Source organism: Muntiacus reevesi, chromosome 4, assembly GCF_963930625.1.
Source record: "Muntiacus reevesi chromosome 4, mMunRee1.1, whole genome shotgun sequence".
Lineage (NCBI taxonomy): Eukaryota > Metazoa > Chordata > Mammalia > Artiodactyla > Cervidae > Muntiacus > Muntiacus reevesi.
The window spans coordinates 149,416,406-149,439,594 of NC_089252.1; the positions used below are offsets into that span (position 1 = coordinate 149,416,406).

The window sequence follows — 23,189 nt, forward strand, 5'->3', positions numbered from 1 at the left end:
TGTGAGGATCTGGATAAATGGTGACAACATTCTTTGGATTGGCAATATTAGAAGAAGGAAGAATTGTCACGTTAGATTTTAGGCACATTGAATTTAAACTGCCTTTGAGATACACAAATATTTATACATCAGGCTACTGGACACATGTAACTGGAGGTCAGAATGAAGGCCTGGGCCAGAACTGTGACTTAGAGAGTCCATGGTTTATGAAGCCTTGGGAGTAGATTGGAACAAGGGGAGTTTAGGGCCTATCCTTGAGGAATTCAAGGAAAGAAACTTCAAATGAAGTGATCCTTCTTAAAGAAACAAAATCATAAGAGATCTGTAAAGTAATAAAACTCAGCATTCAAAATCTAAGATCATTGCATCTGGTCCCAACACTTAATGGCAAGTAGATGGGGAATTAATGGAAACAGTGAGAGACTTTATTTTTGGGGGCTCCAAAATCACTGTAGATGGTGACTGCAGCCATGAAATTAAAAGAAGTTTGCTCCTTGGAAGAAAAGCTATGACCAATCTAGACAGCATATTAAAAAGCAGAGACATAAGAACCTAGGAAATATTTTAAATATTTATGAAGTTTTGTTTTAAATGAAGAACTCTGAACATTGTACAGTTAATCTCCTCACTGAGGACTCTGAACATTCCTCTGTTCGTGTGTACTGAATATTGTTGTGCAATGCTTTGTGTGAAGTTATTGTGAAAATTTTCCTGTCTTTATTTTTACCAAAAATTTCCCATAGTTTGAAGCATTTGAAGCAATAAATTATAAAAATGAATCAGAAAATAAAATAAAATAAAAAGCAGAGACATTACTTTGCCGACAAAGGTTTGTCTAGTCAAAGCTATGTGGTCATGTATGGATGTGAGAGTTGGACTATAAAGAAAGCTGAGCACCAAAGAATTGATGTTTTTGAACTGTGGTGTTGGAGAAGATTCTTGAGAGTCTTTTGGACTGCAAGGAGATCAAGCCAGTTAATCCTAAAGGAAATCAGTCCTGAATATTCATTGGAAGGACTGATGCTGAAACTGAAACTTCAACACTTTGGCCACCTGATACGAAGAACTGACTCATTTGAAAAGACCCTGATGTTGGGAAAGATTGAAGGCAGGAGGAGAAGGGGATGACAGAAGATAAGATGGTTGGATGGCATCACCAACTCGATGGACATGAGTTTGAGCAAGCCCTGGCAGTTGGTGATGGACAGGGAAGCCTGGCGTGAGGCAGTCCATGGGATTGCAAAGAGTTGGACATGACTGAGGGACTCAACTGAACTGAACTGATCAGCAACAAATGGAAGTTTTTAGAATTCCTACAAGCCAGGAAGTTGATAGGGTTGGAAAACCTGTGAAAGAGAAAAGGAACCAAGGTAAACCAGATAATTGGGCTTTTTCCAGAGGCAGTCCAGTAGGAGTTCCAAGTTAAGTCAATATACACAAAGAGGAGGCACGGTTCATGAACAACCAATGACCAGGTGTTCAGCAAGGAACTTTGGTTTGAACTCTTCATCTGTTTGGGCTGCCTCTTTTGGTCAAAAAATAAGGCTGCAACCTAGTCTGTAAAGAGAGCCTAAGAATGAACTCTATAATAGATATTAAGACCTCCACGGCAGGCACAGAGAGATAACAAGCAAAAATGGAAGCTCCATCAAGAGGAAAACACATCATTGTGCCAGCTACCTACAATGCGTGCTACCTACTGTGCCAGCTCTGTCTGGGAATGGAGTCCTGCAGTTGCTCTGCAGACAGACTGGCTGCATAGACGCCACTTACCCGGGACCTGTTGTTTGCTGTTTAGCCACTAATTTGTGTCCGACTCTTGCAACCCTGTGGACTGCAGCCTGCCAAGCTCTTCTGTCCGTGAGATTTCCCAGGCATTCCCTTCTCCAGGGGATCTTCTCCACCCAGAGATCAAACATGCAACTCCTGCATTTGCAGGCAGATTCTTTAACACTGAGCCAGCAGGGAAGCCGCAACAGGGGACCTACAAGGGAACAATCCATCAGTGGAATGAGCCTGTGAGATTTCAGAGAAACCCCAAGTACTAGCTTTCTAAGTTAACCAATATACTCTTCATTCATAAATATGAACAGACAACCTAGGATCATTAAGAATTTCAGGAAAGCCATGCAAATGGAAGAGAAGAGCCAAGATGAACAAACAATAACTCCAGGAAAAAATAGATAATTTAGGGAGCAACAAGAGCTTATGGAAACTTGAAATCAATAGCCTTAGAAAGGTTTGTGCAAATACTGCATCTGTAAAACAAACAAAAGAGATGGTATGAAAAAAGAAGAGAATAAACAAATGATCAGAAATTAAAAACGTGATTGTGAAAAATAATTAGCTGGCAGGTTGAACAAGAAAATGGGTACAGCTTAAAAGTAAACAGTGGTTTTCTACTTTACCCCCAATACTTTCTACCAAAAGTGTGAGTTTTTCCCATACCAGCCAATTCTCCCACACCAGCAGGGAGTCCTACAATTTAATCAATTCTGGCACTGTTTCCTGGAGTTAGCATCAGATCCCACATATTAAGGGCTCAGTCCCACAAGACTGCCTCCACTTCAGATGCAATGGCGAGTTCAGACCTCTGTACTTCTGACCAGTCAGCTATAAATCAGATTTAATCATTTCCTAGAATCACTCACAGAACTCAGGAAGACAGTTTGCTTACTAGATTACTGGTTTGTTATAAAAGGATATAATTCAGGGACTGCCAGATGGCAGAGCTGCAGAGGACAAAGTGTGAGGAAAGGGACTCAGAACTTTCACGCCCTCTTCTTGTGGACCACTCTCTCAGCACCTCTATGTGATAACCACTCCAGGAGCTCTTCAAACCCCTTCAGTTAGGGTGTTTTATGAAGCTTAATATCTAGACATGCCTAAATAATTGGCCGTATGTTACTGACTCAGCCCACACCCTCTCTCAGTTGATTGGAAGTAGGGTTGGAAGTTCCAGCTCTCTAATCAACTGGTTGGTCTCCCTAGCAACCAGCCTCCATCCCAAGGGCCATACAAAAGCCACTTCATTATCATAAACTCAGGTGTGGTTACAAGGGTCTTGCTATGAAAAACAACAACAGCAACAATAACAAAAACCATCTTTATCATTTCAGAACTATTTCAGGAATTGGGTACAAAACCCAAATATTAGTTATGTAATTACATTTGGAGCTTTGTGCCAGAAACGGGATGGAAGACCAAATGTATATATATTATTATATCACAATGTTACACAGCTGCAAATCAAATTTGTTATTCTGGAAATTAAGGAACTACCCCTGAACACTGAGTAACAGAGAGATGGGAAATAAAGAGAAAATCTTGGCAATAGAGGTAAAAAGGGCCAGTATATGACTAATACAAGTTTCAAAGGAAGGGAAGCATTTTAAAATGGTAGAATATTTTTATCAGAAGAAGGATATAAATCTCTTGAATGAATGGGCTCTCCACGTGTGGATTAAGATACATTTTTAAAACTACTCCTATCTAGCTACATCCTGGAAAAATTTCAGATTTTGTTAAGGAGGAAAATTCTAAAACCTTCCAGAAGGGAAAAAAAAATCAAAGAGATGAGAATGATTCATCAGCGGAAGCTGGAAGTCAAGAGAGAAAGGTTTTCAACCTTGTAAAGGAAAATTATTTTGAATCTAGAATTCAAACAATCAAAAAGTTTGAGAATAAAGTAAAGACACTTTCCAACGTGAAACAACAGAAATTCTATTTCTGGACCTATTGTGCGAAAAATTTATTCAAGGGAGTATTTCAGCACGATGCAAAATGAATTGAAGAAAGGGGATAGCATGGCATTCAAGAAACATGAGCAGCTGAATATGACCCAGAAGAGGGAGGAGGAAGCCCTTCAGAAAGTAAAAGAGTGTGGATAATTTGCTTCCAATATTTTAGTGCAAGTCTGCTAAATCATTTGTCGTGACTCTTTGCGACAGGCCACCAGGCTCCTCTGTCCATGGGATTCTCCAGGCAAGAATACTGAAGCGGGTTGCCATGCCCTCCTCCAGGGCATCTTCCCAATCTAGGGATTGAACCTCTGTCTCTTATGTCTCCTGCACTGGCAGGCAGGTTCTTCACCACTAGTGCCACCTGGGAAGCAAAAATTTTAGTAGTATAGGATTATATTGCCTTTATTATGTAGTCAAATATACCACTTGGTTCTTTGGGCATACTATTTACACAATTGTAATGTAAATCACAGCACAGCAGTGTTGTTGATTATTTAGGTAAATTATGAGAGATTTGTTTTACACAATAGATGACATTATCATGAATCTCAACATTGTAGAAATATTTCATGAGGTGAAACAATTAGGAGTGTGGAAGAAGCAATTAGGAGTATAGAAAGAAGTATGTTAATTTCGTTATCTTTCCTAAGTGTCAGTTTAGAGTTGATAAACCAAGTCAGAGAGGTTTTAGTGAATAGTTTAGATTTAGAATGACTAACTTTAAATGAAGAAGTAAAAACAGTAGCTGTCATTAGTGATTGCTACTGGCAAGTGAAACTGATACTGTGGGATGTTGAGACAAGTTTGTACTCAGTACAAATTTATATTTTTCTTTTAATTGTATGCTTCTCTCTGGTGCTTCTAAGATTTCTCTCTTTATCTTTGATGTTATACACTTACACTGCCTTTTACTAATGAAAATGTTCATTTTTCTTCCTCCTGTTGGAAGTACTGTGTGGGTTTTTTGAATCCTGAGAACTACTCTCTTCCTTTAGTTCTCAACAATTCTCTGTCCTTTTTGTCTCTCATCTCACAATTCTTTCATATTAGAATAACTATTCAGACATGTTTAACTTTTTACTTCTGTTTTTCTTCCCCATGTTTTTTAACTTCATATTTTTCTTTCTTTCTTTGTGATGTAATTTGAGTGATTTCCACCAATCTATCTTCCAGTTTCATTACTCTCCCTCCAGCTGAGTTTTTAAAATATGATTATATATTTTATTTTTAGAATTCTTTTTTTTTTTCATTTATTTTTATTAGTTGGAGGCTAATTACTTTACAATATTGTAGTGGGTTTTGCCATACATTGACATGAATCAGTCATGGATTTACATATGTTCCACATCCTGATCCTCGCTCCCACCTCCCTCTTTTTGTCTTTTTCTCAAACCAGTCTGATCTTCTTCTATTGTGTTCATAATCTGTCGATGTTATTTCTTATTTCAAATCTTTTATTACTTTTTATTATATTAACTTTATAGCCCATTTTATTTTTTCTTTTATCATAAAGTCCGTTTTAAATTTGCAGTTTGTAGGCACTCAGGTGTGAAATATTACTTCTTGTGCCTACTGACTCTCCTGGCGAGTTTCAGTTTCCATCTGTGATTTGCAACTTTTGTGATTTGGAGTGTGAAATCATCTTGATCAAGGGTTGTCCTCCACAGATAGGCTGCTGCGGTACTGGATTTATGGAGTCATTCTCATGTACATGTTTCTTATTTGCCAGGGAATTTATGGATCCCATGCATACTGGAGCAATTTTTATGTTAGTTTCTCTGCTCAGAATTTCCTTACCAAATGTAGTGTATGTTTCAGAACCACACCTTCCAAGAGTGATAGTATTTTCCCCAATGTATTGATTCAATAAGAATTGAACGAAGCTAATTGTAAAGAGTTCAGAATATTAACATTAATGGATTCATAGCAATTTTTTTGCACAGTGCCAGTCCACCCCTTTTCACTTAATTGAGGAAAATGAGGTCAAAAAAGTTAAATGTGCTGAGATCCAGTGAATTAAAGGCAGAGCAAAGCCTAAAAGCTTGATCCTTTTTTTGTTAAAATGCATTTCAACTTTGCATAGGTGGTGATGGGCTGATTCAAAGATAAGCTTGCACTTACTTTTGTTGCTGTTCTTAACTTTGGTTTCAAGATCCAAGTGCCTGAAAAGTGGCTCCCTGAGCCTGACTCTACCTTGTGTTGCATGTTATCAAGTATTTTGATGGTCTTAATTCTTTCATTAACAAATTAAAGCAAAATTAACACAGTAGTTTTCTGTGTTACTGCTGGTGGAGACACTGATAGATTCTACCTTGGCAGATCTTTCTTTTTCAACCGCTTACCATTGTCACCCATATAAGTAATACAATTTTCTAACAAATACCTAAAGTTTTTTGAAGACTACTACCATGTCTTAAGATTTATTTTTTTCTTCCTACAGTGACTATCAAAGCCCCTGCCATTGAAAAAATATTCTATAAATGCCAGCTAATTTGGCAATTTATTAAGAATTTTCCATTTTCTCTTTCATTTTCTTTCTTTCTTTTTGGTACTGAATAATGGAAACTTTGGAAACATACTTTGTGAATTTTCCAGGAATTTACTTACTTTTCATGTTTTTACAGAGAACATACACAAGTAGGTGATTTGGATTTATTTATCTAATTTAAAGAAATTTATAATGATTTATTTTGTGTTCTGTTTGCAGAACAGAGTGTTCTGAACATAACACCAAGTAGAAGAGTCTCAAGCTGAAGGTACAGTATCTTGTTTACACTGAAGGAGCTTGTGTGTGGACAAGAAAGCGCTGACAGCTCAAATGGATCCCATGGAACTGAGCAATGTCAACATCGAGCCTGATGATGAGAGCATCAGTGGAGAAAGTATTCAAGATAGCTACACCGGGATGGGAAATTTAGAAAAGGCAGCAATGAGCAGGTATGGGGTTAAAATGACCAGGCTCCATGGAAAAATGAGAGATTTATGGACATGGAAAACAAAATTTTTGTTGGGAAGAACTAGATTTATTACCTATTTGAGAGATAGCAATGATGTTGATGTTAACACATCAACTCACTGATCCTTAAGTACACATTGTTATATCATTATTGTATGTCAGTCCTTTGTATGATTACTTTAAAATTATAGTTACAGTGTTCTTGTTCCTATTAATACTATAGAATAATTTAAATTATAATTAACATACCATTTCTCTTACCTTTTGGGTTATTTTCTCAGGTTTCTCTTCTTCTGACTGCTCTGTTAAGTGTTTCTACATCTCCAGAGTTCTGCTGAGATTCTTCTCTGACTAAAAGTGTCCTTTGAGCAAGCTTATTCACAATCATCATGACTTCACCCACTGAACATATGCCATATCTTCAGCCTGTTAAATTTCTCAACTGAATTTCAGATCATCATATCCAACTGTTTACTATACATCTCTACTGAATGACTCATGTGTCTGAATCGCCTCCTTGATTAAGTTACACTTGTGATGTTTAATATTGAACTCTTGTCATCCTCTTCAAAATTTTCCCCTCTTCTAGCAATTTCATCTTGGTGAAAGTCATCAGCATCATTCAGCAACTCAATCAAAGGGCCTTTGGTGTCAACTTTGACTCATCCCTTCTCCCAAACTGCATGTACCATGTTTGACTATATCCAGTTGCTTCTACCTCATTAATGTTTCAAATCCACCCACATGTCTATATCCGTTCTATTGCCATCTTGCTTTAGTCCCTCATCATCTGTCACTCATCCACTAGAACAGCCCTGATTAATCCCCATCTTACAATTTACTCTCTTCTATCTAGCCCTTCAGATTTCTTGCAAAAGTAATCTTTTGCAATTTCAAATTGACTCATGTCCTATCCTAAGGTAAATCCTTTCAGTGCTTCCTCAGTAGCTATGAGAGAAAGATTACACTACACATTGCTTGGCATCTGAGGCCTTTCATGATCTAGCCCTCCCTTAGCTCTCCTGTCCATCCCTTGCCCTGTTCCCTGTTTATGTGCTGTTTTCTAGCCTCGTTGAGCCACTCAAAACTCCTGTTCCTTCACTCACTCTACTCTGTCTGCTTGGAATGCCCTGATTTAAGTATTACCCACTCACCTTACCCCTTTTTCTCTACTGGCTGCACTCTTTCTTCAAGACTCAGCTCCATATCGGGTCTCCTATGAAGCCATCCCCCAGTTAGAAGTGATCACCTGCATTGTGCACCTTCCTCCTACCCAGATGTTCGTGATGCCCCTACAACAGGTTAATGGCACTGCCTGGAACAGAGTAGCTGACAACTGTTATTTGATAAGTTTATTGACTTCTTACAAAATATTATATAACACAAATTATTCTTGATTTAAGATATTCAGAAGTGAATTTTTGATTAAATCTAGGTCTGAAGTAGAGAATATTATCCCCAAATCAGAATGTCTTATTGCATTCACAACACCCAGGAAGGGTGTCAGGAGGAAGCACTCTTCCTCCAGGAAGCCAGCCCACTAAACATTAGTGTTGTTGGATAAGAGAGGCCATGGAGATATCAACACGACTCTTTGTAGCTTGAGTGACTCTTTTTTTTCTTTCAGCATAATATATTTTGAATTTTTTAATTAGAGTGTACTTTACAATATCATGGTTGTTTCTGCCATACATCAATAAGAATTAGTCATGAGTATACATATGTCCCCTCCCTCTTGAAACCCTTCCCACCTCCCTCCCCATCCCATGCCTTGGGTTATCACACAGCAAATTCCCACTGGCCATCTATTTTATATATGGTAATATATAGGTTTCAGTGATACGCTCTCCATTCATCTCACACTCTCCTTCCCACACTGCGTCCAAAACTCTGTTCTTTATGTCTGTGTCTCCTTTGTTGTCTTACAAGTAGGCTCATCAGTATTATCTTTCTAAATTCCGTATGTATGTGCATACTAAGTCATTTCAGTCGTGTCTGACTCTTTGTGACCCTATGGGCTATAGCCCACCAGGTTCCTCTGTTTATGGGATTCTCCAGGCAAGAATCCTGGAGTGGGTTGCTGTTCCCTCCTCCAGGGGATCTTCATGACCCAGGGATCAAACCCAGGTCTCCTGTGTCTCCTGCATTGGCAGGCAGGTTCTTCACCACTAGTATCACATGGGAAGCCCAGATCCCATATATATGTATGTGTATGTTCTTATACAATATTTGTCTTTCTCTTTCTGACTTACTCTTGAGGAGGCACACCATGGTAGAACCGAGGGCTTTGGAATCAGCAGAGGAGTCATCTGACTTTGGAGAAGATATTTATTTTCTTTGAGCTTCAGTGGAAAATGCAAAATGGCAAGCCAACACCTACTTTGCTGAGGATTAAATGAGTGCCTTTGAGATAGATGATTCTCAGTGGACTTTTGTGTTTTTCCCCTCCACTTCATCATTCAGGAAGTTGATCAAACCCAAGGGGTCTTTTGTTTCTGAGAAGGGTGCATACAGATATGAGCTCTGTGGAAGTGGCAGAGCTGAAGGGGACAGGGTCCTAAGAAGAGTCTGACAGAGTCATTAGATTTGGTCCTCTGAAAGCCAGCACGAAAAGAGCAAGAATGCTTTTGTCAGCCTCAGACAGTGTTTTCTGGAACACTTACAAGGACTTAGCTTGTTAGTCCTGACTCTACTGGGTCATTATTTTGCAATTTTATGATCATTTTTAAAAGATGGGCTTGTTTATGTTTGGTTTGATCTCTTAAATGTAAATTTGGGGGTAGTTCAACATAATACATTTATTTGAAATCATTATACTTATGTTTTCAATATATGCTGGGTTTGATATTAAATCACTGAAGACGCTGGGGACATTTCTCATGTATTTTATACAATCTTGGCATGTTTTATGACTACAATTCATCTCATGCCAAAATAAGAACATGCAAATGCCTCAAAAGAGAAAAACTTAAAAATTACTCATGGGCTAAAGGATTCTAGCTTGTTGATTAAGGTTAAAAATAGAATGTTGGATATTCCAGAGTTTAAATCTAGATGACACCTTTGTTTTTATTTCATTAGGCCCATTTGGGGCTCTGTTTCATCTTATCTTTTCTGTTTCCAGCTAGGAACATTATGTGCCAATCTCCACGTAGCAAGTATATTAACTACAGACTATTAAAATAAATCACAAAAGGGAGGAAGGAGTGCAGAGATGGAGGAAGGTAGCCTCTGAGTGCATTATTCTTTCTTCAAGAGATAGGAGAAAAATGACAGGAAATATTCCCAACTTGTACACCACATGGTTCAAGAAAAGCCACTTTCTAGGTTTTAGAAAAGCACATGAAACTTTGTGATTTTGTCTTCGTGCTCTATCTAGTTCTATTTGCACTTTATATCATTCTCTGTTCTCAGAAAGTAGCCTTATTGTCTTTCTCCTAAGATATTTTCAGGCTTAACTTCTAAGAGATAGTTTGCACAGATTTATAATAATTATTTTACCTTTTTTATTTTTAAGGGTTATTTAAAAAAAAAACTCCAATCATTTTATCTTACTCTCTCATGCAATAAATGCCTTAAAAGTTGCAATTTATCTAATAATGAGCACTTTTAAAAAGCATGCATATTTGAGTATTTCCTGTAATCGAAAGCCTATGTGACATTTTCCAGTATCAAAATGCAGTGGTGGCAGCTGAACTTATTAGTCAAACATTCAGAAACATGACTGGCACTAGCTTCATATCCTCAAAGTCTCTGGCATACAGCTTCAGTTGCCAACCAGTGGTGTCATGGGTTGTGCAGCTTCCAGCCTGTACCAAGTAGACCATTGTCGCAGTGTTTTGTGGATTTGTGCTTGCGCAGTCTTCTTCAGTCGTGTCTGACTCTTTGCAACCCTATGGACTGTAGCCTGCCAGGCTCCTCAGTCCTTGGGATTCTCCCGACAAGAATACTGAAGTTGCCATGCCCTTTTCCAGGGGATCTTCCCAACCCAGGGATTGAACCCACGTCTCCTGCATTGCAGGCAGATTCTTTACTGATTGAGCCACCAGGGAAGCCCTGCTCTGTGTGGATAGTGATGTCTTAAAGCCCTGCTCTTTTTTTTTTTTTGGTTTCTTTCTATTTTTTCATTTATTTTTATTAGTTGGTGGCTCAGACGGTAAAGCCCTGCTCTTTAATCCTGCATCTTACAGCCCTCTCAACTCTGCCACTAATTCACTGCGTTTCTTTAAAAGGCTTTCTTAGTTTCATTCATTAGTTGTCTAACACAACCAAGTACATTTTCAGAGTAATTAAAATATACATTCTTGGACACAACCAAACATAGCACAGAGCTACCATTGAACTCCTTTCCAGCAAGAGATATGCATATAAAATGTGGAATCAAAAAAGAGGAAAATGCCAGCTAAGGGCTCTGTCTAGGGCTGCATGGTGCGGTAGGAGACCCTAGACTTGGGATCTGGTGGGGCTGGACACGCTGTCCTGCTCTTCTGAGCCATAGTTGCTTCATTTCAGACCTGGAAGTTTCCCTTATGAGGACATTTGAGCACCAAGAGAGATGAGATCAGAGTGCCAAAGCACTTAATAAATACTTATTGAATTAATAAGATCCTGTGGTCATGATGTATTAACAGTTGAGAAAACGCAGTCACTGCTCTTTTCCCTGTCTTTGGGAGAGCTTGAAATGGCAAAAAGCTCTAATTATTCTATTTTTTGCTTAGTCAATGTGGGAGGGAAAATGTGGCTTTAAAGGGATTGCAACTAAAAAATATTTTCTTCCTTCAGAGCTTTCTCCTTCCCTCCCAAAGTATACTCATAAAAAGGGCTCAGTCCTTTTGTCTGGAAGGAACACTAGTATGAGGAGGAGAAGAGAAAAAAGAAAAAGCTTTAAGTGTCTTGTTTTTATTCCCCTGACTTAGATCACCTGAAACATCAACATAAATCAAAGCATTTACTAGATGTTTTTTACTGTCTTCTTTTCCTTTGTGTGTATGTTCAGTCAGTTTACTAATGAAGATGCTGAAAGTCAGAAATTCCTGACAAATGGATTTTTGGGGAAAAAGAAGTTGGCAGATTATGACGATGAGCATGTAAGTGATTCTCTGCTTTCTGGCAGTCAACAGGACTTGAGGATGTCTGATCTACCTGGGTCTCTGCAGGAAAGCAATGTGACTGAAATTTTCCAAGCCTTGATCAGCACATTCTCTGTTTGTTCAGGCCCTTACTGGAATAAGGGCTTGTTTTTCCTGTTCGCCATATGGCTGCATAAATCATTTATGAAATTTATTTGTTTTTTGGAGAAATCATTCTAACTCAGATGTGATCTGCAGTCGTACATGCTTTCCCTTCTTTCTATTACTCAACCTGTATTTTTTATTTTTACTGAGACCTCTGCTGAAATTAAGTACCACATTCCACTGAAAATTACATGCTTTTACTGAAGTTGAGTCATGGTTTTATTTGCTGTGATTTTACTTTAATCTTCAATTTTTGGTGGTAGTCTCTTTCAGAAAAGATAATGTAGGATAAGAATAATCCAGAAAAGGTTCATCCTTTGGTGGGTATTTTCTTATCATGCATCCTTTTTTCTTCAAGCATCCTGGGACCACCTCCTTTGGAATGTCTTCATTCAACCTGAGTAATGCCATCATGGGCAGTGGAATCCTGGGCCTGTCCTATGCCATGGCCAACACAGGGATCATACTTTTCATGTAAGTGCCTGGACATATCTACACGCAGTTCAAAGCCTGTGCATACCTGGTGCTCTTTCAATTAACAAAATTTGATCTTTGTGAATAAGAATCATCTGAGAAAGTATTAGCATATTCTCTCTCTTTTTTAAACAAAATAGCAATGAGAAATAATCAGAGCAGTCTAATCCTGGTACTTGTTCAACCAGCCATCTCTATTCAAATGGCAGAAAGTTTATGTGTTTGAGCCCCGCTCCCCAAAATGCTAGAACAGCCCTACCAGTCCAAAGTTATTCATTGTAAAATAGTTTTGTGTTTAATAGTTCAAAAGCTCTTTCCCAGTAGCAAATCTGACTTTATCACACTCTTAGGAAAAGTATCCCCTCCCAAACCGGACCTGCAGAGTCCTGTGTGCCTCGATCCCATCTCCAGTCCCATCATCTGTTGCTCTATATGCCAGATACAATGGGCACAGTGGCCTGCTCTCCATCCCTTGAAGGTGCCATTCCCTCTTACCACAGGGTCTTTGCACATGATCTTGTCACCTTCTTCCCTTTCCTCCACATCTAGTTAACTCCCCATAACTCAGTTCAGCCTCACCTCAGTTAGGCCTTCCCCCAGTCTCCATGACTGGGACAAACCACCTTATGGTCCCATCACAGTGCTAGTATTTTAGCGCAGTTATTGGATTCATTTGTTTAATGGCTCTCTCCCTGGCTAGACTGTCATCTCCAAAGCATCAAGCCTTTGGAGATGGCTCAACCATGTTTTTATTCACCTCCTGTCTGTATCCCCAAGACCTAGTAACAATGCTTGGCCTGAGGAATTTTTGCAGAGTGGTCAGAGTTTATTCCTAAACCAATGCACATTTTCCAAGCTTGGTCACATGCTGCCTAGTGGCAGGAGCATCACAGAGCCGACCTGAAGGAAGAAGGCCATGTTGTGACAGACAGCCACAGACATTTGTGCATTATGTACAGCCTGACATTTTCAAAGGTGCAGTTGGCAGCAGTGAAATACTTCACAAGAATAAAGTTAGGCAGGCATCAGTGTGAATGTAGACCACAATCCCTAATGCAATGCTGGAGTCTTAAATAACTGTCTAAGAATGTAACATTTATATTATAAATATACGCTATTTATGTTCCAAACATCACATATGATTAGGTAACCACATAGCTATTTGAGGGCTAAGGATCAGGCTGGACTATAAATATTGATATTGTGTCAGTGCTTTGATTGAACTGTTAGATTATAGTTTTTAGCTGAATGGGTTTTTATGTCAACTTTACCTTTCTAAGCCATGTTTGAAATAAAGTCGTTTTTAAAAATTCTCAGATTCTTAATGGCTAGAGGTATAGTCATATATGTAGTTGTATATTTTTGTAATATACTCTGTCTTTGAAACAAGCAGACTACCTTCTCTATACTAATTACACATACTAATAAAATTAATTAGGAAATTTTCATAGATCACTGATAAATAGAAGTAACAGATACTTTCTCCAGTTCTAGAGCCACAGATCATCTTCATGGGAAGAGAATATTCCACTTTTAAAACTGAGAGCCTCATTTTAGGCCTATAAACATTTAGCAGATTAATTTGCTGAAGCAATTAAATCAGTAGAGATCATGAGATGTGTTTTGTGTATCCAAGTAGCCCAAAATGGATTCAGCAATCTCCCTTAATTCCCAACAAGTGACACAGGATTTCATTGGTGTTACTTTCAGTATTTTCTGCCAAAGCAAGTATATGTTTAGAATATAGAGTATTCTCATTATTTTTCCAGGGAATAAAATTATATAATCTGAATTGCATAATTCTTAAAAACAGGTCAATTCATAAGCTGTATGGAACAACGGATGAATATGACATTGATTAGACAGTCCTGGTGAACATACTTAGTGATAAATAAGAGCACAGTAGAGCTATAATTGTTAGAACATTTGTACCTCATTGTCTAAATCTATGTTTGCAAACTTAACTTCCCCAGGAATTACCAAAGAATTAGATCAGTTGTGGGGAGAATGTTTAGTGTGCTCTCATCATAGGAAACAGGCAAAGGATAAGATTTTTTTTTTTTCAGTTTCAGGTAAAGGTTACTGTTGGTCCTTAATTTGTTATATAATTGCTTCTATCTACACTCTAGTTTTGATGTTCAGTTCTTGTTTTTGGAAAGCACTGATCACTGAATACATAAAGAAACCATATATGCCTGTGGACATGTGGAGGGCCCTGAACCAGAAATGATTCTCTTCTGAGTACAACAAAGGTTTTCCTGCAGCCTAGACTTACCTTTTTCTGTTTTTTCTATTATACAGGCATTTGCCAGACCCTCTGGTTCACACCTCTAATCACTCTCATATAATGCGCAGACAGTAGTAATGGAGCTCAGAGTTTACTTTGACTTCTGTGTTTCTAGATTTTAGATGGATGTTTAGTCAGGTCATTGAATAGCCCTTAAATTAAAAATATTCATGAGAATATCATGCAAATATGATATACATATACATATGCCCTTTATACAGAGTAAGTAGATATAGCATTTGTTAATTTTGCTGTACCTTTAGCATCTAAATTTTAAGCTAGATTCTACTACTGATAGTAGTAACGCACTGAAAAAGGTGTGTTAGGGACTTCCAGTAGTACGTTTTGACCCATAAAATAAAGCCAATTCCGGTTCTGAAGCATTAAAGAGTATTTGTGACATTCTGAAAAAGAATTTTTCAGCATCCCCAAATCCACATACTCTTGGAAAGTTAATGATTGAAAAGACCAGTGTAATAATGTATTGTAACACCATGTATTATTATGTCTTATTTTTTACAGAAATCTTATTGTTTCCTTTCTATTCCCTTCACAGAATCATGCTGCTTGCCGTGGCAGTCCTATCTCTTTATTCAGTTCATCTTTTATTAAAGACTGCCAAAGAAGGAGGTATGCTACTCCTTAGACACCAGATATGCCATTTTGATTCTGAGTAAAGGCATTTTAGTCTCTAGTTCCATACCTGTAATCAATTTTACATTTAATTTTCTTCTAACCCCAATCACATGGCCTCTCCATGTTTTCAGTTATCTAGGCAAGTGAAAAATCAAGTGGAAGTGAAGGTCAGCCTGCTCAGGTTCAAGCCAAATAGAGAAAAAGACTTTTGGTGGATGATAGAAATAACATTTCTGACTTGCTGCATGGAGCCAAAATGATTGAAGCCATCACTCCTTGTTTGGAGAACATTTACATATTTTTTAATGGCTTTTGAGATTGCATATTTGGGGTTTATGATTTCTATAGGTGGTCACTTAGGTCATTTAGGTGTGCACACTCAGTCATGTCTGACTATGAACTATAGCCCCCTAGGCTTCTCTGTCCATGGAATTTTCCAGGCAAAAATACTGGAGCAGGACACTATTTCCTTCTCTAGGGGATCTTCCTAACCCAGGGACTGAACCTGAGATCTGTGATTTCTATATGCTGCTTATTTACATGTTTGAGGCGCCAGTGCAGAATTATATTATAGAAATATCTTCATCACTAAAGCATTTTCTTAACAAGGTTCTTTTCATTTCTGATTATAGGGTCTTTAATTTATGAAAATCTAGGTGAAAAGGCGTTTGGATGGCCTGGGAAAATCGGAGCTTTTATTTCCATTACAATGCAAAACATTGGAGGTAAGAGGTTCTAGCTTTCAACAAATGATTTAAACCTTTTAAAGGAGGTTCAAGAGATAAGAAAATTTGATGGCAATGAACAAGAATTTAAATAGAAATACCTGCTTTATCATTTTTAAATTTAATGAGTAAAGTTTTCTAAACAGATTTGCTATCTCTCTCTAACCCAAAACAGCAATATCTATATTGAAATGAAATACTATATAAACTCTATGAAATAAATTCTATAACAAAAATAAAGAATGAAACCTTTCTTGTTTTCAAATATATATATATATACATATATATATATATATATATATATATATATATATATATATAATTGAGCACATTTCAAAAAAGGAAAAATTCAGTATCTGAGGCACGTGGTAAATTTTGGAGTCATTGAGACACATCTTGTGCAGTCAGCCCAGTGGGCAGTGTTCATAGAAGTTGTGCCAAGGTAAAAATCTGGTGAGGCATCGAAAGCATTGTAAAAAAGATTCTTATAATTCCTACTGAATGATCATTTCCAGAGAGAGCTTAGAAGCATATATTTTTAATCATGTTCCAGGTTATATTTGCCCACCAACTTCACTGGTCCTCTCATGTCTTTGACCTTCTAAAGACATTTTAATCCATATTTCTGATATCCTGTGGCTATGTCCTTTTGCATATAGTCCTCAGACTATATCATCACATAGTGGCACTTACTTCCCCACCTCCTACCCAGTCCCAAACCAGTTATTCCATCCTTCTGTTCTCTCATCTTAGTGAACAAACAATACCAGTAGCATCCAGTTTCTTAAACCAAAAATCTGGGGATCAGCCTAAACATTTCCCTCTCTCCCTAACCCTGACCATTCAATTAAATACCAGCTCTTAAGAAAAGAAGAGAAGGGAAAGGCAAAGAAGAAAAGGAAAGATATACCTATTTGAATGCAGAGTTCCAAAGAATAGCAAGGAGAGATAAGAAAGCCTTCCTCAGTGATCAGTGCAAAGAAATAGAGGAAAACAATAAAATGGGAAAAACCAGGGTTCTCTTCAAGAAAATTAGAGACATGAAGGGAACATTTCATGCAAAGATGGGCTCAATAAAGGTCACAAGTGGTATGGACCTAACAGAAGCAGAAGATATTAAGAAGAGGTGGCAAGAATACACAGAAGAACTGTACAAAAAAGATCTTCACGACCCAGATAATCACGATGGTGTGATCATTCACCTAGAGCCAAACATTCTGGAATGCAAAGTCAAGTGGACCTTAGGAAGCATCACTACAAACAAAGTTAGTAGAGGTGATGGAATTCCAGTTGAGCTATTTCAGACCCTAAAAGAAGATGCTGCAAAAGTGCTGCACTCTATATGCCAGCGAATTTGGAAAACTCGGCAGTGGCCACAAGACTGGAGAAGGTCAGTTTTCATTCCAGTCCCTGGAAAGGCAATGTCAAAGAATGCTCAAACTACCACACAATTACACTCATCTCACATGCTAGCAAAGTAATGCTCAAAATTCTCCAAGTCAGGCTTCAAAAGTATGTGAATTGTGAACTTCCAGATGTTCAAATTGGATTTAGAAAAGGCAGAGGAACCAAAGATCAAATTGCCAACATCCATTGGATCATTAAAAAAGCAGGGGAGTTCCAGAAAAACATCTACTTCTACTGTATTGACTACGCCAAAGCCTTTGACTGTGTTGATCACAGTAAACTGTGGAAAATTCTGAAAGAGATGGGAATACCAGACCACCTGACCTGCCTCCTGAGAAATCTGTACGCAGGTCAAGAAGCAACAGTTAGAACTGGACATGGAACAACAGACTGGTTCCAAATCAAGAAAGGAGTACATCAAGGTTGTATATTGTCACCCTGATTATTTAGCTTATATGCAGAGTACATCATGTGAAATGCTGGGCTGGATGAAGCACAAGCTGGAATCAAGATTGCCAGGAGGAATATTAATAACCTCAGATATGCAGATAACACCACTCTTATGGCATAAAATGAAGAAGAACTAAAGAGCCTCTTGATGAAAGTGAAAGAGGGGAATGAAAAAGTTGGCTTAAAACTCAACATTCAGAAAACTAAGATCATGGCATCTGGTCCCATCACTTCATGGCAAATAGATGGGAAAATGATGGGAACAGTGAGAAACATTTTTTTGGGGGGCTCCACAATCATTACAGATGGTGACTGCAGCCATGAAATTAATAGACGCTTGCTTCTTGGAAGAAAAGTTATGACCAACCTAGACAGCATATTAAAAAGCAGAGACATTACTTTGCCAACAAAGGTCCATCTAGTCAAAGCTATGTGATGTATGGATGTGAGTGTTGGACTATAAAGAAATCTGAGCACCGAAGAATTGATGGCTTTGAAGTGTGGTGTTGGAGAAGACTCTTGAGAGTCCCTTGTACTGCAAGGGAATCAAACCAGTCAGTCCTGAAGGAAATCAGTCCTGAATATTCATTGGAAGGACTGATGCTGAAGCTGAACCTTCAATAATTTGGCCACCTGATGCAAAGAGCTGACTCATTTGAAAAGACCCTTATGTTGGGAAAGATCGAAGGCAGGAGGAGAAGGTGATGACAGAGGATGAGATGGTTGGATGGCATCACTGACTCGATGGACATGAATTTGAGTAAGCTCTGGGAGTTAGTGATGGACAGGGAAGCCTGGCATGCTGCTCTCCATGGGATCACAAAGAGTCGGACACGACTGAGTGACTGAACTGAACTGAACTGAACCGTTCTTTCTCTTGTTTATCTTTTGAATCTTTCTCCTTCTAGTCTCATCACCACACTTCAGATTGTTGCAGTAGCCATCTAACTGATCTTTCTGTCTTGAACTTCCCCTCTTCCATTTGTAATTCATCCTCCAAATTAACTTTCTCAAATCCAGATCTACCCCAGCTTCTCACATGCATAAAATTCTTCAGCATGACCTCATTATTTTCAAGATAAAATTTAAACTCTTTAGTCTGACATGTAAAGGTCTTAACCATCTTTCCTTTGTCTACCTTTCCTGAAAAACCCCCTATCGATCTGTCTCTGTCCCTTCCCTACCCATCTATCATCTGTTCCTTACGTGGTCTGTGTCATAACTAACTACATTCAGCTCCCCTACTTTTACCATCCTCCAGCCCTACCACACACGCTTTCTCTGGTTCTCCCTCTTTGGTTGCTCCCATGCTCCATCGTTCTCTAAGCTATTAGGTACTAGCATCTCGGGGATCCTTTAACCTTGTTTGTATAGAACTGGTATATTGTTGCTGTTCAGTCACTCAGTTGTGTCCAACTCTTCCTGATCCCATAGACTGCAGCATGCCAGGCTTCCCTGTCCTTCATTATCTCCCAGAGTTTGCTAAAACTCATGTCCATTGAGTCGATGATGCTATCTAACCATCTCAAGAGGTTTTTAAATCTTTGAGTAGAGAATAGACTTTTGGAGCCTGATGCCCCTGAATTTGAGTTTGTTTCTGTCACTATCTATGACCTTGGGAAAGTCACTTTACACATCTGCATCCATTTTTTCCATCTATGTAAATGAGAGTGGTAATTCATTCTCACAAGGTCATAATAATACGGGTTCAGTGCATAATTCCTCCCCAGTTTTCTGGTTGTTCTTAAATGGGATTTTTATAATTCTAAGACAAATGCATGCTAATTGTGAAAAACTAAAACATTACACGAATATACAGATTACAAAGAAATGTTTATGAAAATCATCCTTAGAAAAAAACACTTCAGGTTTTCCTGTCAAATTTAACAAATATAGTGTTACTGTTAAAAGAGGATCATCTTATAATACTGATTTACAGCTTGCTTTTTATTTAATAATATGCCTTGAATGTTTTTGTATAGTAATTGACTTACTGAATCACTTCATGGACAGTTTTGGAATGTTTCCAGTTTTTTACTATTGCAAAAAATGCTGCAATAGATGAGCTTGTATAGAGATCTTGCAAGGAGGCCATTCTTTCTGATTAATAAAATCATTGGAATTATCGGGAATTTCTAAAACGCAGCAATTTCTTTAAAAACCTTTATCTAACTATAACTGCTCCTACTAATGGATAGTTAGTAAGAAGATAAATAAAATCCAGTCGTTTCACAATGATTTGTATTTATGTCTGTCATATTTTTATATAGTAAGAGTACAATACCAGGTAGAATTTGGCAGTAATTGTTTCATTATTTAACTGGCATTGAGCCCCAAGCATATAAGTCCCCTGGCCTCTACCAAATAAATTGCTTTACATTGAGCTCAAATTTTCAGCCTTATTAACATTTAATAAGTCAATCCTAAAGGAAATCAACCCTGAATATTCATTGGAAGGACTGATGCTAAAGCTGAAACTCCAATACTTTGGCCACCTGATGTGACTCATTGGTAAACATCCTGATGCTAGAAAAGATTGAAGACAAGAGAAAAAGGGGGTAACAGAGGATGAGACGATTGGATGGCATTACTGACTCAATGGACACGAGTGTGAGCAAACTCTGGTAAATAGTGAAGGACAGGGAAGCTTGGTGTGCTGCAGTCCATTGGGTCACAAAGAGTTGGACATGGCTTAGCGACTGAACAGGTACAACAAAGATTTAAATATCAAGCATTTCATAGTAGGAGATTTAAATTTAAGGATTTCATAGGAGTCCTTTGCAGGTGATCTAATATACTTATTTGGCCCATAGAACTAACTGGACATACACATACTTAGCCCTGATCCCAATAGGCTGAGTGGCAACAGCATTGTCCATTGTTCCAAGTGTAGCTACTATTATGCTTTTAAGCAATGATATAAACTATAACATGGTATCTCAATCAAGCCCCACCACACACACACACAGTGTGGCTTTAAAGGAGTAAGGTGAAATTTCATACACCATTCCTGAAAATCTCTCACTTTGGTTACTCTATGTGATTAGTGGTTATTGTGGCCTAAAAGAAATCACTTGTATTTCTGTATTTTGCAATTCCACATTTGGAACGTTTAATTCTTTCAATACCCTGAAAAGTTAACACTGATCATGGATGTTTCAACATTAGCAGAATAATGTTGACTTTATCCAGACAGGTCTGGATCATTCTGAATTTTTGAAGACCAAACACATTAACAGTGGTGACATCACTGAAAGTCAGCAATTAACAGCTCTAAAATTGAATGGTACCTCACTGAACTAGTTAATCAGAAATATCTCCTCTGTTTACCCTCTGTAAGATTTAACTTTAGCCAAGGTCTTTGTAAAGATTAACCAAGTCATGTTTACAGAATACACATCAGATATTGTAAAAATCATTTCATTTCACAATAGAGAAGAAAAACTGGCCTGAAATTAGGGAGCTTATATTTTGGATGTGGTATGTCATTTTTCAAGCTGTGTGATATTGGACATGTCACTTAAGCTCTCATAATCATTAAATCCTCAGCTGTGGAATGAAGATGGTAAGATGCATCTTGCTCTTTCAACTGACCACATGCAAAGCTAAACCATGTGGGGAACTGTTATCACTACTTTTAATTTTATTTGAGGTTAAGGAAATATTTTAAACTGTTAATAGTTCAATTTGCAATTTGGATCACTGCTTGAAATGTCTGTTAGCAAATATTCACTAGAAGGATGTAGTACACACTTAAACCTTGCAATGTGAAAATTGTCAGTGTTATTTTCAGTTGAGCCTTTTGACCGTGTGTGAAATAGCAAATTAGTTTTATTCTTCACTGAGTGGATGGACTTTGGAAAGGGATGTTGCATAAATCCCCCAAATTGTATGTTATTGTGCACGTCTATATAAACGTTTTTCCAGAGAAAGGGTTTGCACATTTTTATAGGTCAAATTTTCAAAAGAGTACATGATCACACGTGCATCACTTATAGAGATGCTCAAGAAATTTTGCCACTTTGTTATGATTTCTTATTTGGATAAAGGATATAGAAAAACACTTCTTTGATAAAGGTTAGAGAATCTATCCTCTCTTGTACTTTTCTTCTTTATCAATCCAGTATGACTGCAATTTGGAGAATCAGCAGTCTGAGATTTTGTGTGCCCCTCGTGGAGATCACAAAGGACTAAACTGGTGTCCACCTACTGAGGGCAGAGTGACATGTACTCTACCCAACTCCACCTTGCAATTCTACCCCCTCTCTTATGGTTCACACCTTTGGTTGTCGAACATCTGCCTGAGTTTTAGATACAAACAGGCACACAAGTAAGGCCATGATGACTACTAACACGAAAGCTTCAAAGCTGCAGCTTCACTGAAAACCTCAGAGCTGGATTTAACACAGAATCAGCATTGATACTGTCGGCAAACGTCCATCGGGAAGAGCCAAAGGGCCCAATATACATTTATGAGAAGAACTTGGAAGGCATACAGAATACGCAGTGGGTGACTTTTCTTTTGGTTTGGGAATTACTGAGAAGTTGGGATGTCCCCAATGCCTGGACTTCTCACAACTTGCCTGTGACGTTGGTGCCATGAACACCACTAAGCTGTCGCGTTTTCCATTTTAGCCATGTCAAGCTACCTCTTTATCATTAAATATGAACTACCTGAAGTAATCAGAGCATTCATGGGACTTGAAGAAAATACTGGGTATGTCTTCTGTTTTCTCTGTAACATCAATAGACTCATTCTACTTGGTCTTTTCTGATCCTAATATTCTGGTCTTTCTTTTCCAGAGAATGGTATCTCAACGGCAACTACCTCGTCATATTTGTGTCTGTTGGAATAATTCTTCCACTTTCTCTCCTTAAAAATTTAGGTAAAGTCATTTTCTATTTTGATTTTCATTTCATATTCTAAGAGGTAAGCTGATTGTGGATGCCATATTCACCTTCTGGGATTTCCTAACTCCTAGGTTACCTTGGTTATACCAGCGGATTTTCTCTTACTTGCATGGTGTTTTTTGTCAGTGTGGTAAGTGATTTTTGACATGATCCTTGTAACTTGGTAGGTATGTGATGCTTTCAGTGCCTGAAATGATGTCCTAATTTTTGTTCAAGCACATCATTAGCATGAAATAGTTCTTGCATCACAAGCAATTTTCTTGTATTCTCTCATTAGAAAAGAATAGTCATGAGTTTAAATATAGTTGAGTTAGAATGTCAAGACCATTGCTAATAGTTTGTTCTAGGCGTACTAGATGCTATAGT

At 38.0% G+C, this 23,189-nt stretch overlaps 1 protein-coding gene across 1 annotated transcript in view; it reads left to right on the forward strand.

Annotated features, from left to right (window-relative positions):
- Nucleotides 1-23,189, forward strand: part of SLC38A4 (solute carrier family 38 member 4) — a 76,488-nt gene that overhangs the window by 37,432 nt on the left and 15,867 nt on the right. Inside the window, exons 2-9 of the mRNA XM_065932161.1 lie at nucleotides 6,451-6,680; nucleotides 11,696-11,786; nucleotides 12,292-12,407; nucleotides 15,251-15,324; nucleotides 15,963-16,055; nucleotides 22,548-22,629; nucleotides 22,716-22,798; nucleotides 22,895-22,953. Coding sequence (XP_065788233.1) covers nucleotides 6,562-6,680; nucleotides 11,696-11,786; nucleotides 12,292-12,407; nucleotides 15,251-15,324; nucleotides 15,963-16,055; nucleotides 22,548-22,629; nucleotides 22,716-22,798; nucleotides 22,895-22,953 — 717 coding nt within the window. The 5' untranslated portion in view covers nucleotides 6,451-6,561. The remainder of the gene's footprint in view (nucleotides 1-6,450; nucleotides 6,681-11,695; nucleotides 11,787-12,291; nucleotides 12,408-15,250; nucleotides 15,325-15,962; nucleotides 16,056-22,547; nucleotides 22,630-22,715; nucleotides 22,799-22,894; nucleotides 22,954-23,189) is intronic.